This window comes from Budorcas taxicolor, chromosome 16 (assembly GCF_023091745.1).
Source record: "Budorcas taxicolor isolate Tak-1 chromosome 16, Takin1.1, whole genome shotgun sequence".
NCBI lineage: Eukaryota > Metazoa > Chordata > Mammalia > Artiodactyla > Bovidae > Budorcas > Budorcas taxicolor.
In genome coordinates this window covers 57,430,070-57,448,041 of record NC_068925.1, presented here as the reverse complement: position 1 = coordinate 57,448,041, position 17,972 = coordinate 57,430,070, and the positions used below count along the sequence as shown (strand labels likewise).

Genomic DNA, 17,972 nt, shown 5'->3' with positions numbered 1-17,972 from the left:
CATTCCCAGTGAATGTAAAGAAACCCTCCTCGTCCATTCCTCTATGTCTTAGAAATTCACATTAAAGAAATTAGGGTTTTTCTCAGTGAGGACAATAAAATGGATTTCACGAGGCTCCAAACCCAAAAGTATAAGAGAACAACTTAGGTCAAACACTCATTCCTTGAGTTCTTGGTCATAAGTAAGTATTTCTAAATCATATATTCTATAGTGCACTGTCCCAGCTTCCCTCCTTCAAGTTCAGACAGAGCTATTTTGGCAACTCCCAACAACTAGATTACTCACAGAAACATTTTATTTTGTTCTTTTGCTGCTGCTGTTGCTTTAGTGTGAGGTCTATGATTTTGTAACTTTTGACAATGATTACTCCTCAAGGTCTCATGGTAGGTCTCAGAGAGGTCAAGCTAAATGTAGTCTCTCAAGATTTTTCTTCTTTGTTCCTCTTTGGAAGGTTGCATTTGAAGACCTTGTTCAAGGCATAGATTATGGACACAATTCAGATGTTAAAATTGTAAATGGTTGTTTCTTTGAAATAAAGGACATAGACAAGCAATAAGAGCCTCCAGTTAGAGAAGAGGAAGAGATTAATAGTATATCTGGGTCCCCAAAATTAAAATACATGACACATAGGTTGAGCTGATACCTAAACTACTGTAATAACCTGCATTTCTAAGATAAATCCCAACTTTATGAAACAGAGGTGCAGTAAGGAAATGAGGCAGGGAACAGGAGCAGTAAAGAATCCACCTGCAATGTAAGAGATGAGAGTTCGAGGTCCCTTGGAGAAGGAAATGGCCACCCACTCCAGTATTCTTGCCTGGAGAATCCCATGGACAGAGGAGTCTGGTGGGCTACAGTCCATAGTGTCGCAAAGAGTCAGACGTGACTGAAGCAACTAAACCACATGTGCAAGTGAGAATAAGAATATGGTGCTATGATGAACAAACTAACTCTGTTCGTCAACAGGCACTCCTGGCTTTAAGCCTGGACCAAGTCCCTTGACTCTCTATGCCAAAAAAAGAGCCCAGGACTCAGTACAGAGTCAGCCTTGTGAGTAGCAAAGCAAGAGTTCAATGAACAGATATGACTTTAAAGGCAACCTGAGTCCCATTCTTCATTCCACAAGTATTTACTGAGCAACGTCTAAGTTCTAGGTGCTGGGGTTATTCCCTGACTTCATGGAACTCCCACTACACTTCCTGCAGTTCATCAACAGAGACTGTTCCACATGGCATGCCCCTTCTATCAACATTTATACAAGTAAAAAGAGCCTGGGAAGCATATTAGATCATCAGCTACAAAAATATAACAGTTTTGATGTGTTCTTAGTTTCTCTATCTAGGTTTAAATGTCTAAAGCACAAGAGTCATACCTTGGACTCCCCCATAACACCCGACTGCTCTGCACATAAGAAGTTAATGAATCAATTAAAAAAAAAAGATCTGAGAATAATTAAGGGAGTGCTACGTGCTTGAAAGGAAGGAGAAATGGGAGAAGGGGAAGGGGCTGATGGAATCAGAAGGGGAGAAAGAAAAGAGGTCTTCATTCACCTCATTATTTTGTGTCACACAGCAGCAGCCATGCATTCTAGGTGAAACTACAGGAGATAGTTCTCTCCTCTTCCACACTGCAGTTCCTCTTACCTTTACCTGGTATTTTCCTATGTTGTTTCAGCCATGGACAATCCTGCAGATCTGACTGCTACCAACATCACCCCAACCGAAGCCCTGCTGCAGTGGAAGGCGCCCATGAGCGAAGTAGAGAACTACGTCATTGTTCTCACCCACTTTGCAGGTAGGTGTCTGCAGGTCAATGCATTAGGCAGGTGGGAACGGTGGGGATTGGGGCTGAAGACCAGCATGAAAATTTTTTAAAAATCTTTTTAATCTGAAAGAAAATTAAAAAATTTTCCCTGCTTTAATTTCAGCATAAAGCCCTCAAGATAGCCCCCAAACTCTGAGAACTGTATCAACTATGGGAGTTGAGAAGTTAAATCTAAAAAGTACAAAAAGGGCATGTAACCAATACAGAAACAGAAGTGGCATTTGAAAGACAAAACTCAGAATTTGCCCCAGAATGTTATGGGCAAGAAAGATGACTTTTCTAGATATTTTACAAAGTGAAGAAAACGCTAAAGGACCATCCATGATAACAAGTGACAAAGGATTCAGAACTACTAAATTTTTCTGTCGCTTTGATCTTCTCTACCCATATCCAACCCCAAAGGTTGAGCCAACATGAGATCTTGAGTTTTAATGTCTTCTTTGCCATACTTACTCACCTTAATGCTATTTGAAGTTGAATAGAGAAGCCCAAAGCAGAATGCTATTGAGTAGTTCAAGTGTCTAGGCCTAGGAAATTATTTCTCTGTCTAAATTATACATGTGCTCACAGAATATTGTGGGTTATAGGCAGGAATCCAGAGAACAAAGATACCAGAAGACAGAAGGCAGGCAGATGTCTTGATTTTCAAAAATGACAGATTAAGTCAATTCTGTAAGCTGCAAAGTAAACTGATTGTCAAAGCTTGGGAAAGTAGAAACCAAAACAGACTATTAAATAAGTTGGAAAGGAATTAATGATTACTACATACCAGAACAGGTTCGCAAAGTATGAGTTTTGCCCAAACCACTTTTTGCCCCCTTTTTCTCACTGGCAAATCTGCTGGCACATCAGTACCTCAGCAAGGCATTAGAATGCCCACCTCCCATTTAGATGGAAAACTGCATGGTGGATCATATTTGGAGTTACAGCTGATTGAATGACTGACCCTCCCCAGAGAATGAACATCATTACTGTGGATACATCCTAACCCTGCTGTGTGCATGTGCAAGCCACTTCAACCCTACCACCCCTCCCTACACATTATGACCCTGCATTTCTAAATTCTCACCTGCCTTCTCAAGCCAACATGCATTTGCACATGTTCTTTCCTGTACCAGGAAACTCTTTTCCCACTTATCTACCTACTAAACTCATCCTTTAAGTCTCAGTTCCAACACAATCTCCTAGATCAAAGCTCTCATTATTCCCTTAAGGCAGTCAGATGCACCTGCTCACAGATATGAAGGACAGAGTTCCATCATAGCAATTTCCATTCATTCAACAACTACTTTTGCTTTTCCTCCAAAGTGCCATGCACTCTCTGAGACTACAATGATTCAAAGCAAAACACGAGTTCTTATCTTCGAAAAATTCACTTCTAGTAAGGATGCAGACAAGTAACAAGTTACAACCCAATGTGGGCAGCATCATGATGTGGGCAAGTACGAAATACCAGTCTGCCACACCTGATGGGCCACTATGATTTGGAGTGAGGGTGTGGAGGGGAAGAAAGAAGGCAGATCTTAGATCTGAGAAAAAGAGAAAAAGAAAAAGACGTGAACTCCAAGAAAAAGAGCAGCCTGTGGTGCATTTAGAGAGAAAGCTTGGAGAGTCTCAGGAACTGCCATAGTTGATGTGGCTGGAGCACTGACTATTGGCACCATGTTGCAAAGGAGATTAAAAAGATAGAGCCATTATATGAGCTCTTTCAAAGGGCTAGTTTAGATTTTAACTTGTTCGCATGCTCTTCTATGTCATTAGACCACAAAAAATTGAAACTTCAGCCCTGCCATTGTTTGGAGAAGTGCCCAGTAAACTCTATTAAATGCTGAATGACTCAGAAGTATTCTCAAGACACAATAAGAGGCTTGGCCTTGATCTAATGAACAGTTTTATCAACAGCTTGAATGAATATAGAAAAGATATGAATACAAAATTTATGTTTCAAACAAAACTGTGATTGTTAGAATCCAAATTCAGATATATTTTAGTAAACTGCAGTGGTAGCCCCACACTCAGTCAACAAGGAAAAATGCAGTAGAAATGAATGCAAATCCCTTCCCATGGGTGCAAAAAATCAACTACACAAGGTAAGCTTGGGAGGGGTTTTAAACATGATCTTTGATGATTTTTAATCTCAGCCTATGATAACAATATCCTAGGACCAGGATTAATATACATACTTGGCACAAATAAAAGCAGAGTCTTAACCTGTTTCTTTCGTTGTCAGCTCATCTCAATTATTGTTCTCAGTCCTCTTCTGAGTTTTGCATTTCAGCAGGGACACTGATAAACAGTTCCTTGTTTAGAGAAAAGTGGCCAGGAATGTGACAGTTTTAGAATCATCTCATAAGATCCTCTGGAGACGGAAATGGCGACCCACTCCAGTATTCTTGCCTGGAAAATCCCATGGACGGAGGAGCCTGGCAGGCTACAGTCTATGGGGTTGCAAAGAGTTGGACATGACTAAGCGACTTCACTTTCTTTCACTTTCATACATGTAATGGGGGTTGGGCTGAATGCTCTTAGTCTAGAGGAGAGAAAACCTGATTAGGAATAGTGAAGGGCAGGAAGGGGTCATGAAACAAGAGATTTGGTTTATTCTAACTCCAGAGACCCAAGTAGATGTTATATGAAAGACTACCTGGCCTCCAAATAATTTCTCAGTTATGATGAAAAACAAGATGAGGGGGAGCTTTGTATGGAATATAATGCCAAATTAAATAACCTCTAAAGGATTTTTTCCAAAATACTCTAACAGTGCATTTGAATAGTCTTGTTCAATCCTTATCCATATCCATCTGATTTCAGTTGCTGGAGAGACCATCCTGGTTGATGGGGACAGTGAGGAATTCCAGCTTGTTGACCTGCTTCCTAGGACCCACTACACTGTCACCATGTATGCCACCAGCGGGCCTCTCACCAGTGGTACCGTCAGTACCAACTTCTCTACCCGTGAGTACTCGAGTGGTCAGCTCCATGTCAATATCCCGGGAGGCCTTTATGGATCCTGAAAATGATCAGTTTCCAAGGGCTAGACTAGATTAGAGTCTATAGGTTTTGGACAATGCAGTTATGAGGTATTCTTATTTTAGTTAACTGCAGCCCAAATGCCAGTGAAAGTGGGCTGCAACTCTCTTCCTGAGTCTGGCTGAGAGCAGTAGAACCAGGTCAAGAGAGGCCAGTACCGGCAATGCATCTGGCCCATTAAAGTCTGATGGATACTAAAGGGCTTAATATCTGGGAGAGAATTGCCAGGTGCTGTCATGGCCAGGAGGACAGTAGACAAAATTCTACATGTGGGAATGATGTAAATTCAAGAGTGAACTCACAGACATGCAAGTTTAACAAGGTCATGATTTCAGACTGGATGATGCCACATCCAGGCCCAGGGGACCAGGTGAGGGAAGAGGGGATAGCTTTAGGAATGATCATGATGCTGAAGGATTACCTTCTGCCCAGGAGTGTCCTTTATGCTCCTGTCCAAACGAGAACTGGGGTCACCATGTGAGCAGCCCAGAGATCACATAGATAGACAAATTGGTCCACATGCCTGGCATCAAAGAGGGAGGAGCTGGAGGGGTGTCCACTCCTCACATTTTCTCTTCTTTGCAGTCCTGGATGCTCCTGCAAATCTGACAGCTAGTGAAGTCACCAGACAAAGTGCCCTGATCTCCTGGCAGCCTCCCAGAGCAGAGATTGAAAACTACATCTTGACCTACAAATCCACTGATGGAAGCCGCAAGGTGAGATTTTTCTGGAAGCAACCCACAGGGAGTAAACCAAGTTTGCCATTACAGATACACAGCAGGCTGTTGAGGAAAGAGCACTCATCTGCAAGCCAGACATTTGAGTGTTAGTCTCTGTGCAAGTTAAGGCAAAACACTCAATCTCTCTGAGCCTCAGTTTCTGCTCTAGGTAATAGGGGCATCTTACCCTGCAACTTCACTCGGTTGTGACTGATGCTGCCAATACCAGCTTCCAAGCCAATTAATAAGTACATAGTGTTGGAATGAATTTTCAGTAACAGGGCCATGCAAACATGAGCTGGATACCAGATTCAACAGTCTCATGTGCCTCTCGATAAGCACGATAAAGGCTCCATCTATACAGCCCACAGTAAAGAGGTCACAAATTTCTGTTTTAGGTGGTAGTTGAAACAGGCCACCTATAGCACTGGTTGTCAAATGTTTGTTAATGGTGAAATCCTTTTTTTTTTTTTTTTTTGTAAAGTGAAATCATATTCAGAAACCAAATAAACAGAATAGGTTTCAATAGAGCTAGTCTGCGGGTGTGGAAGAGGGAGGTTCCTCCCTTCATCACACCTCCAGGAGACCCCGTGTGATCTGAAAACCACAGAGTTCAATAACCCACGGCTAAGCTTGTCCAGCATGCATCCATGGGAGGGGAGCTGGCGTCAGTCCCACATAGGACATGTTCTCTCTGCTTATTGGAACATCTTCTCCTTATGTGATGTGGAATAAAAATAGTCACAGTAATAGTGACCATGGGGTCTGGACTTCCCTTCCCTGATCCCCTCCATCCTTCCACCTCCCTCCCCTGGTTCATCCTGCAGGAGCTGATTGTGGACGCGGAGGACACGTGGATCCGACTGGAGGGCCTGTTGGAGAGCACAGACTACACGGTGCTCCTGCAGGCGGCCCAGGACATGGAGCGGAGCAGCGTCACCTCCACCGCCTTTGCCACAGGTGAGAGGGGTACCTCCACCCTGCTGTCTTCTCCTCCCCTACATAGCACTGGGCTCCTCAGCAGCCTCTGCTGAGACTTGGCCAGGGAGGCGCCCATCAGAGAAACTCAACTGCCTCTTCTTGCAAAAGAAAATAATTATTTTCCCCTACTCCTGCCTTCCCCCCTTTGCATTGACCGCTGAAGAAGGCTTTCTTATCTCTTCTTGCTATTCTTTGGAACTCTGCATTCAGATGCCTATATCTTTCCTTTTCTCCTTTGCTTTTCACCTCTCTTCTCTTCACAGCTATTTGTAAGGCCTCCCCAGACAGCCATTTTGCTTTTTTGCATTTCTTTTCCATGGGGATGGTCTTGATCCCTGTCTCCTGTACAATGTCACGAACCTTATTCCATAGTTCATCAGGCACTCTATCTATCAGATCTAGGCCCTTAAATCTATTTCTCACTTGCACTGTAGAATCATAAAGGATTTGATTTAGGTCATACCTGAATGGTCTAGCAGTTTTCCCTACTTTCTTCAATTTAAGTCTGAATTTGGTAATAAGGAGTTCATGATCTGAGCCACAGTCCGCTCCCGGTCTTGTTTTTGTTGACTGTATAGAGCTTCTCCATCTTTGGCTGCGAAGAATAGAATCAATGATTTCGGTGTTGACCATCTGGTGATGTTCATGTGTAGAGTTTTCTCTTGTGTTGTTGGAAGAGGGTGTTTGCTATGACCAGTGCATTTTCTTGGCAAAACTCTATTAGTCTTTGCCCTGCTTCATTCTGCATTCCAAGGCCAAATTTGCCTGTTACTCCAGGTGTTTCTTGACTTTCTACTTTTGCATTCCAATCCCCTATAATGAAAAGGACATCTTTTTTGGGTGTTAGTTCTAAAAGATCTTGTAGGTCTTCATAAAACCATTCAACTTCAGTTTCTTCAGCATTACTGGTTGGGGCATAGACTTGGATAACTGTGATATTGAATGGTTTGCCTTGGAGACGAACAGAGATCATTCTGTCATTTTTGAGACTGCATCCAAGTACTGCATTTCAGACTCTTTTGTTGACCATGATGGCTACTTCATTTCTTCTGAGGGATTCCTGCCCGCAGTAGTAGATGTAGCTGTGAAAAGAAGAGAGGCGAAAACCAAAGGAGAAAAGGAAAGATATAAGCATCTGAATGCAGAGTTCCAAAGAATAGCAAGAAGAGATAAGAAACCCTTCTTCAGCAATCAATGCAAAGAAATAGAGGAAAACAACAGATTGGGAAAGACTAGAGATCTCTTCAAGAAAATTAGACATACCAAGGGAACATTTCATGCAAAGATGGGCTCAATAAAGGACAGAAATGGTATGGACCTAACAGAAGCAGAAGATATTAAGAAGAGGTGGCAAGAATACACAGAAGAACTGTACAAAAAAGATCTTCACAACCAAGATAGTCATGAGGATGTGATCACTAATCTAGAGCCAGACATCTTGGAATGTGAAGTCAAGTGGGCCTTAGAAAGCATCACTATGAACAAAGCTAGTGAAGGTGATGGAATTCCAGTTGAGCTGTTTCAAATCCTGAAAGATGATGCTGTGAAAGTGCTGCACTCAATATGCCAGCACATTTGGAAAACTCAGCAGTGGCCACAGGACTGGAAAGGGTCAGTTTTCATTCTAATTCCAAAGAAAGGCAATGCCAAAGAATGCTGAAACTACCGCACAATTGCACTCATCTCACATGCTAGTAAAGTAATGCTCAAAATTCTCCAAGCCAGACTTCAGCAATACGTGAACCGTGAACTCCCTGATGTTCAAACTGGTTTTAGAAAAGGCAGAGGAACCAGAGATCAAATTGCCAACATCTGCTGGATCATGGAAAAAGCAAGAGAGTTCCAGAAAAACATCTATTTCTGCCTTATTGACTATGCCAAAGCCTTTGACTGTGTGGATCACAATAAACTGTGGAAAATTCTGAAAGAAATGGGAATCCCAGACCACCTAACCTGCCTCTTGAGAAACCTGTATGCAGGTCAGGAAGCAACAGTTAGAACTGGACAGGAACAACAGACTGGTTCCAAATAGGAAAAGGAGTATGTCAAGGCTGTATATTGTCACCCTGCTTATTTAACTTCTATGCAGAGTACATCATGAGAAAGGCTGGGCTGGAAGAAACACAAGCTGGAATCAAGATTGCCGGGAGAAATATCAATAACCTCAGATATGCAGATGACACCACCCTTATGGCAGAAAGTGAAGAGGAGCTAAAAAGCCTCTTGAAGAAAGTGAAAGAGGAGAGCAAAAAAGTTGGCTTAAAGCTCAACATTCAGAAAATGAAGATCATGGCATCCGGTCCCATCACTTCATGGCAAATAGATGGGGAAACAGTAGAAGCAGTGTCAGAGTTTATTTTGGGGGGCTCCAGAATCACTGCAGATGGTGACTGCAGCCATGAAATTAAAAGACACTTACTCCTTGGAAGAAAAGTTATGACCAACCTAGATAGCATATTCAAAAGCAGAGACATTACTTTGCCGACTAATGTCCGTCTAGTCAAGGCTATGGTTTTTCCTGTGGTCATGTATGGATGTGAAATTTGGACTGTGAAGAAGGCTGAGTGCCAAAGAATTGATGCTTTTGAACAGTGGTGTTGGAGAAGACTCTTGAGAGTCCCTTGGACTGCAAGGAGATCCAACCAGTCCATTCTGAAGGAGATCAACCCTCGGATTTCTTTGGAAGGAATGATGCTAAAGCTGAAGCTCCAGTACTTTGGCCACCTCATGCGAAGAGTTGACTCATTGGAAAAGACTCTGAATCTGGGAGGGATTGGGGGCAGGAGGAGAAGGGGACGACCCAGGATGAGATGGCTGGATGGCATCACGGACTCGATGGACATGAGTCTGAGTGAACTCCGAGAGTTGGTGATGGACAGGGATGCCTGGCGTGCTGCGATTCATGGGGTCGCAAAGAGTCGGACATGACTGAGCGACTGAACTGAACTGAACTCCTGCCTTCCCCCACTGCCACAGCCCTGCCAGGAACCTCTTGCTACCGAGGCAACCATAGGAACCAACAGCACAAATTCCTGGTCCTCCTGCACCAACTAAATGCACCAAGTAAGAGAGCAGGCTCCTGTGCAGATTTTCTGCAAAGGTTTTTCCAGCACAGCTTGTCCTTCCCTCCTTCTTGCCTCTGCTGCCTGTAAAACCTGCACAAATAAAGCCCCAGTATGAAGTGTACGGTTCTCCATCCACAAAGCACTTCTGCATTTCTATGGTAGCAACCCATTCTTTTACAACAACTGGTAAGAAGGGTCTTATTATCCCCATTCACCTCAGATGATGAAACTTAGGTGCCTGGAAATCAAATGACTTACATGGTAGTAAGTGCTGGGTCAGAACTTAAACCAAGGTCTTCCACTTCTAAATCCAGCATTCCTTCTGCCTTCCTTCATCTAAATATTGGGTTGGTCATAAAGTTTCTTCAGGTTTTTACATCTCATTGTACAGAAAAACCTAAATGAACTTTTTGGCTAACCCAATATCAGCAGAAGATACTGGAAATACCCTTGAAGGATGAAAAGTGAAGTGAAATTGTTAGTCACTCAGTCATGTCTGACTCTTTGCAACCCCATGGACTGCAGTCTACACACTCCTCTGTCCATGGAATTCTCCAGGCAGGAAGACTGGAGTGGGTTGCCATTCCCTTCTCCAGGGGGTGTTCCTCATCCAGGGATAGAACCCAAGTCTCCTGCATCGCAGGCAGAATCGTTACTGTCTGAGTCACCAGGGAACCCCACCTTAAGGGGTAAGGTTGATCTAATGTGTACAATAGGAAATAAACTAACACCTGATATTTGAGGGCTGTTTGACAGGCACTGTTATAACAGTATTATGTATTCTAACTTAATCCTCATGGCAGTCTATGAGGTATGTTCTAGTATCCTTATTTACAGATATGGAAACTGGGCCAAAGAGAGATAAGGTAACTCACCCAAGATCCCATAGCTCTCAGGTAGGACAGCTGGGATTGAGCCCAGGTGTGCAAGCTCTGCGGTCTGTGTTGTTAACAACCCTTCCTGCCACTTTCCGGGGTGCCTCTCTGCAGTCTGTTATGCAGTGCTGCCCTGTCCAGACTGTATCCTCCGTCTCCCCATATTTAGGGGAGGGCGGCTGTACACCATGTGGGGCAAGTGTGCTGTTAGTTGCTCAGTCTTGTCCAATTCTTTACAAACCCGTGGATGGTAGCCAGGCTCCTCTGTCCATGGGATTCTCCAGGCAAGAATACTGGAGTGGGTCACCATTTCCTTCTCCAGGGGATCTTGCTGACCCAGGGATCAAAATCACAGTTCTTGCAGCTTCTGCTTCGGCACACTGATTCTTTACCATCTGAGCCAGCAGGGGCAAGTGAAGGCATGTTCATTATCTGTAGACACACTTCTGCTGTCATCTCAGAGCACCAGGGCGACTGGATTCCTGTCCACCCCCAGAGCCCATCCTCCCATCACTGGAGAGAGGTGACAGAAAGTCGCCCATCTACCCAGGTGTCTCCCCCATTGCTGCTGCTGCTGCTAAGTTGCTTCAGTCGTGTCCGACTCTGTGTGACCCCATAGACGGTAGCCCATCAGGCTCCCCCATCCCTGGGATTCTCCAGACAAGAACACTGGAGTGGGTTGCCATTTCCTTCTCCAACGCATGAAAGTGAAAAGTGAAAGTGAAGTCGCTCAGTCGTGTCCAACTTCTAGCGACCCCATGGAGTGCAGCCCACCAGGCTCCTTCCATGGGATTTTCCAAGCAAGAGTACTGGAGTGGGGTGCCATTGCCTTCTCCACCTCCCCAACTAGACTTGATCTGAAAGACAAAGCTGGGCACTGGCTCAAATACACCCAAATATCACTAGTGATTCCATAGGGTAGTGAAATTATGACTGAGTCCCCCTTTTCCTTCCTTTTTATACTTTTCAATATCTTTCAAAGTGTTGACAATGAGCATGATAATCAGAAAAACGATTTTTAATTAAAACATGAAAATAAACCTTGGTGACTCAGTGAAGACATATATCCAACATGGGTCTTTGACAAGCAGAATTTGGAGGACACTTGATCTCTTTTATGGGGCTGAAGTCAAGTAAGCTCAAGCTCCATGACTTTCTAGAGGTGTCTTACCTCAGAACCAAGGTGTGTCACCATCTTGCTCAAGCCCTTCCCTGCACATTCACAGGTTAATTAAAGGGTCCTCCAGGGTTTCCCTTCTCAAGCCACCACCCCCAAGACCCAGGGATTGGAGCTTTTCACTGAATTAAAATTTTCCTTCTGCTAAAAAGGACACAGATGACAGAAACGTAAACAAAGCCCCTGATCTGCATATTTATTAGGTCTAAACTACTCATTTCATTCCCCAAATGCATGGGTTTCACTGCTTGCTCAGTGTAGTATGAGCTTTCAATTCCCATCCTAGTAACACCACAGCTAGTGGTGCTGGGCAGGATTACAATATGCCTGGGGTTTCTGCAGTATCTTGCAGCTGTGCCTTGCTCCGTATCTGCCTGGATTGTAAGAGCATGCCAGATTCCATGCCCTCCGCTAGCCTCTGTTAGATGAAGTCACCGCCAAAGGGTGTGCAATAGTTTTGAGTCTAGAATCCCAAATCCAGCTGGGGGCCCAGTAAGGTCCAGTAAACAGAGGGTTGACAATTTGTGGAAATCTGGGACAGAGCCCAGGGTAGTGGCTTTGTTCCGGGGACAGCACAGAGGGACCATCACAGTGTATTTAGGTGTTTGGGTGTTTGTTCTTTTTGTGAGACTTCTGTTGACACTGAGCCCCCACAGCACAGGGTTACTACCCCCCTGGAAAGGAAAGCACTGAAGAGCCCACTTGCCTGTAACATCAGTGTAATTACTACCCAAGTTGTTCCATGCAGTTTGGGGAACCAGAGATGGACTTACCACTACAACCACAGTGGTACATGGCAAAGAGGGGTCTATGTCTAGAAGTTTTCACAGAGTTTCCCTAGAATGCTCAAATTTAAATCTCAATCACTGATGCACCCCAAGCCCACTGAAGTGACCGGTGGCATAGTGACCACCCAGGGACAGAAGCAATGCACAAGACATCACCTCGCACAAAGCTGGGCACATAGCAGACATAATAAATGGTGGTTGAGAGGAACAGATAAATCCCAGGTGCAGAGCCCGGGAAGGGGCGTTTCTGATGAAAAAGCCGTAGGAGGAGACTTTCAGTACCCCTTACAGGGACAGCCCATGCGAAGAGGGACTGCTTACAGAGTATGATGCACGTGTCTCTCTGATTGCAGGCTCTTTCTGCCACCTCACATGCAGATTTCCTCAAGTGAATTAATTACACAGAGCTTACAGAGTCATTTCCATGTCAGTACTTTCTTTAAGATTCAAAGCAACTGACACAGTAAATTTTATAGTGTACATGATGACAGGCTCTGGACAAGATGAAGACACAATGGACACAGTGACCATAAAGTTTTGATAATATTTTTAATTAACTTTTATTGGAGTGCAATTGATTTACAATGTTGTGTTAGTTTCCGCTATGCAGCAAAGCAAATCATTTATACATATACATATATCCACTCTTAGATTCTTTTCCCATAGAGGTCATTACAGAATATTGAGTAGAGTTCCCTGTGCTATTATTATTAGTTCTTATTAGTTATCAAATGGTAACCCACTCCAGTATTCTAACCCACTCCAGCATTCTTGCCTGGGAAATCCCATGGACAGAGGAGCCTGGTGGGCTACAGTCCATAGGGTTGCAAAGAATCAGACACAACTGAGTGACTAACACACATAGTGTGTATATGTCAATCCCAGGCTCCAAATTCATCCCTCTCCTCTCCCCCTTGTTAACCATAAGTTTGTTTTCTATATCTGAGACTCTCTTTCTGTTTTGTAAATATGTTCATTGATACTATTTTTTTGGATTCCACATATAAGCGATATCATATGATATTTGTCTTTGTCTGACTTACTTCACTCAACATGACAATCTCTAGCCCATCCATGTCACTGCAAATGGCATTAGTTTGTCCTTTTTGTGGCTTAATAATATTCCATTCGAGGTAGATATATGTCTCCCATACCTTCTTTCTCCATTCCTCCATTGATGGACATTTAGGTTGCTTCCATGCCTGGCTATTGTAAACAGTGCTGCAGCTGACATTGGGGTACATTAAATGGGACCTAATTACACTTAAAGGCTTTTGCACAGAAAAAGAAACCATAAATAAAATGAAAAGACAATCCACAGAATGGGAGAAAATATTTGCAAATGAAGCGACCAACAGGGGATTAATCTCCAAAATATACAAACAGCTCATGCAGCTTATTATATTAAAAAAATTCCAATCAAGAAATGGGCAGAAGATCTAAATAGACATTTCTCCAAAGAAGATATACAGATGGCCAAAAAGCACATAAAAAGATGCTCAACATCACTACTTACCAGAGAAATGCAAATCGAACCAAAACTACAATGAGGCACCACCTCACTGGTCAGCTTGGCAATCATCAAAAAATACAAGCAATAAATGCTGAAGAGGGTGTCGGGGAAAGGCAATCTTTCCTCCTGGAGAAAACTATAATTTGGAAATATGCATGTCAGTATTAACGAGTGCTCATTGCCTGTGCCATGCCCTCCCCCTTCTCCTAAATCCCTCACCAAAAAAGCAAATTTTCTTAGAGATGAAGAGAATACAAGTGTGTGACCTTTCTAAGTGTAGGAGTGGAGATGCTACCAAGAAGAAAAGGACTGGGGTTTACTTGACAGGTGACATGAGCTAGACTCCTTGAGGAAGAGTCTGGGAGTGGGGTAGGGGGAAAGAGGCCTCCAAAGATCCCCTGGAGAAGGAAACAGCTAACCACTCCAGTATTCTGGCCTGGAGAATTCCATGGACTGTATAGTCCATGGGGTTGGAAAGAGCTGGACATGACTGAATGACTTTCACTTTCACTGGGCACCTGGGCATCCAGGTGTTTCTCATCCCAGAAGTCCCCTGTCTGCCCTGGATATCTCCTGACATCCCCTGAGAGTGGACTTCCTCTGGGAAAAGTGGTTGGAGCAGCAGTGCCTCAGCCCTGGTTGTGCAATTCTGAGTTCCCCACCCTCTGCTGACACTAAGCACATTCTAACCCATCCTTTCCCTGCCCCTCCAGCAGGACCAGAGCATACTCCCCGCACACCCTTGAAGCCAAATGCAGCACCCTGCAAGCTCCATCTGCAGCATCCTTTAAAAAGAGAGAGAGAAAGAGAGAGGAGAGAAAGAAACAAAAACAAAGAGCAGAGTTATCTTCACTTACTCAAAAGATTGAAGGGCTGCCTTCCTGAACCCCATGAATCACTCCTGCTGAGCAAGAGATCTGAGGAACACCAGGGATGATGGGTTTATAGGCTAATTTCATTCTAGTAACTGACACCCTTTCTGACTTCACTAATAGTACCTGAACTTCCACTTAGCAGTATCCTGTTCTTAGACTGATCTCAGCTGATTGTTCTACGTATTTTTTATGTCGTGTTTAGGGAACAAAAGAGTCTAAGGCTGGACCCCAAAGTGGCCTCCCTCCACTGACAAACCCTCATCGTATCCTGGGTGGGCCAAGCAAAGAGAACTCATTGCATGCAGATGCCAATTTAATGGTTTAGAAAAAAAAAAAAAAAGTTGAGATGTTAAAAAAATAATATAATAAATAAATAATATAAGAGAGGAAAAAAGAAAAGAACTGGCTCCCACAAAACCTCAAAAAATTCCTTTGATCAAGATGTCTCTTCTCATTGCCTTCCTGCCATATAATATAAGCCCGTTTCATTGTTTCCATCATGTTAATAGCTTCCTGTCCTCTTGTCTCTGGTGTTTGCACAAGACTCTGGGGGGAATTAAATACAAGTAGTATAGAAGAGAAAAAAAAATATGGATACATTATTTATAATTTACTGTCGCCTGAAATTTCATCCAAGGCCTACTTGTCTTTTAGAGACATGAATATAAATGAGGAAACAAATATTCCCCACAGAGCAACAGGGACTTGGTGAAATGATCTTCCGAGAAGCAGATTTCATTGTCTATTTTAATACTATGAGAAGCAAACAAGGCGCTCACTAAAGCTTGTCCTCGGAGACAGTGAACACTATAAAAAAGGTTGTCTTGACCTTGAGGTTAAGCGAAGACAATCATTTTCGGAGGCACCCAGAGATGGGTAATGAGAAGTTTTCTTTATTGCCTTCACTCCGTCCCTGGCTCTCCCAGCAGCCAGACTGAGCTGCTCTCTGGGGCTTTTCAGGAAAACTCCTAGAGTGTGATCTAACATGAGCTTCATTTTCTGAGGTTGTGAAAATTAATGAAGATGGGCAAACCCTGGGTTCTGGAACAACAGACGGTGGGTCATGCAAGTCCACATCATTATCAGTGGGGAAGGAGAGCATGATGACCGCTATTCATTGCAATCTATTCCTATCTATGCCATATTTCCCCACACCTAAGTAGGACACTGGAGAGGCTTCTTCCCTCTCCACTACTTAGAAACAGCTTGACTTCTTGCTGTTGAAACAAGCAGACCCCTAAAAGGAGAGGCCCACATTCTCCTTTCTTTGGGACCTGGATTTGAAGAAGGTTGGTAGGGCTCTAAACATCCCATCTGAACACACCATTCCCATGCATGCCCACCATGGGTAGACAGATGGGTGTCAGATGAGAGGTCTGAATTAATCATACCACACAGTTTATCACATATGACCAGCGTCAGTCTCCAGCAAGGTCCCTCTCTGTTTATTCATTTATTTCTGTTTACCTCCCATCTTTTCTTTCACCTTTCATATGGAGCCATTTTGATGTGCTAAATTCGTAAACTTTTGTTGTGTTTTTTTAAATGTATTTTTGAAATGTTGCCTTAAGTATATTTTAAATGTATGTCAATGTTATTAGATTGCATAACTCATTCTCTATTCTATTTTTTTGCTCAGCACCATTTTTAAGATCCATCTATGTTGTTATAATGGCTTCCTTGGTGGCTCAGACATCTGGTAAAGAATCTGCCTGCAATGCAGGAAACCCGGGTTCAATCTCTGGGTCAGGAAGATCCCCTGTAGAAGGAAATGGCAACCCACTCCAGTAGTATTGCCTGGAGAATTCCATGGACAGAGGAGCCTGCCGGGCTACAGTCCATGGCGTCACAGAGAGTTGGACACGACTAACCCTGGTCTTGCACACAGTGTTATACATGTATAAAATCATTTGCTTCAAACCATTGCAAAATATTGCATGGTGTGCACACATTGCATTTAACCTCTTCATTTTCCTGAAGATGAACATCACATCTTCTCTAGTCTCCCTCCACCATAAATGGTACTATAGTAAATACCTCATCAGTTCAGTTCAGTTCAGTCTCTCAGTCGTGTCCAACTCTTTGCGACCCCATGAACCACAGCACGCCAGGCCTTCCTGTCCATCACCAACTCCCAGAGTTTACCCAAACTCATGTCCACTGAGTCGGTGATGCCATCCAACCATCTCATCCTCTGTCATCCCCTTCTCCTCCTGCCCTCAATCTTTCCCAGCATCAGGGTCTTCTCCAATGAGTCAGCTCTTTGCATCATATGGCCAAAGTATTGGAGTTTCAGCTTCAACATCAGTCCTTCCAATGAACATCCAGGACTGATCTCCTTTAAGATGGACTGGTTGGATCTCCTTGCAGTCCAACGGACTCTCAAGAGTCTTCTCCAACACCACAGTTCAAAAGCATCAATTCTTCGGTGCTCAGCTTTCTTTATAGTCCAACTCTCATATCCATACATGACTACTGGAAAAACCATAGCCTTGACTAGACAGACCTTTGTTGACAAAGTAATGTCTCTGCTTTTTAATATACTGTCTAGGTTGGTCATAACTTCCTTTCCAAGGAGTAAGCATCTTTTAATTTCATGGCTGCAGTTACCATCTGCAGTGATTTTGAAGCCCCCCAATGTAAAGTCTGACACTGTTTCCACTGTTTCACCGTCTATTTGCCATGAAGTTATGGGACCAGATGCCATGATCTTTGTTTTCTGAATGTTGAGCTTTAAGCCAACTTTTTCACTCTCCTCTGTCACTTTCATCAAGAGGCTCTTTAGTTCTTCACTTTCTGCCATAAGGGTGGTGTCATCTGCATATCTGAGGTTATTGATATTTCTCCCGGCAATCTTGATTCCAGCTTGTGCTTCATCCAGCCCAGCGTTTCTCATGATGTACTCTGCATGTAAGTTAAATAAGCAGGGTGACAATATACAGCCTTGATGTACTCCTTTCCCTATTTTAAACCAGTCAGTTGTTCCATATCCAGTTCTAACTGTTGCTTCCTGACCTGCATACGGGTTTCTCAAGAGGCAGGTCAGGTGGTCGGGGATTCCCATTTCTTTCAGAATTTTCCACAGTTTATTGTGATCCACACAGTCAAAGGCTTTGGCATAGTCA

At 43.5% G+C, this 17,972-nt stretch overlaps 1 protein-coding gene across 1 annotated transcript in view; it reads left to right on the top strand.

Annotated features, from left to right (window-relative positions):
* TNR (tenascin R) overlaps window positions 1–17,972 on the top strand; it is a 95,845-nt gene that overhangs the window by 53,736 nt on the left and 24,137 nt on the right. Inside the window, exons 13-16 of the mRNA XM_052653959.1 lie at window positions 1,675–1,794; window positions 4,636–4,779; window positions 5,440–5,570; window positions 6,401–6,533. Coding sequence (XP_052509919.1) covers window positions 1,675–1,794; window positions 4,636–4,779; window positions 5,440–5,570; window positions 6,401–6,533 — 528 coding nt within the window. The remainder of the gene's footprint in view (window positions 1–1,674; window positions 1,795–4,635; window positions 4,780–5,439; window positions 5,571–6,400; window positions 6,534–17,972) is intronic.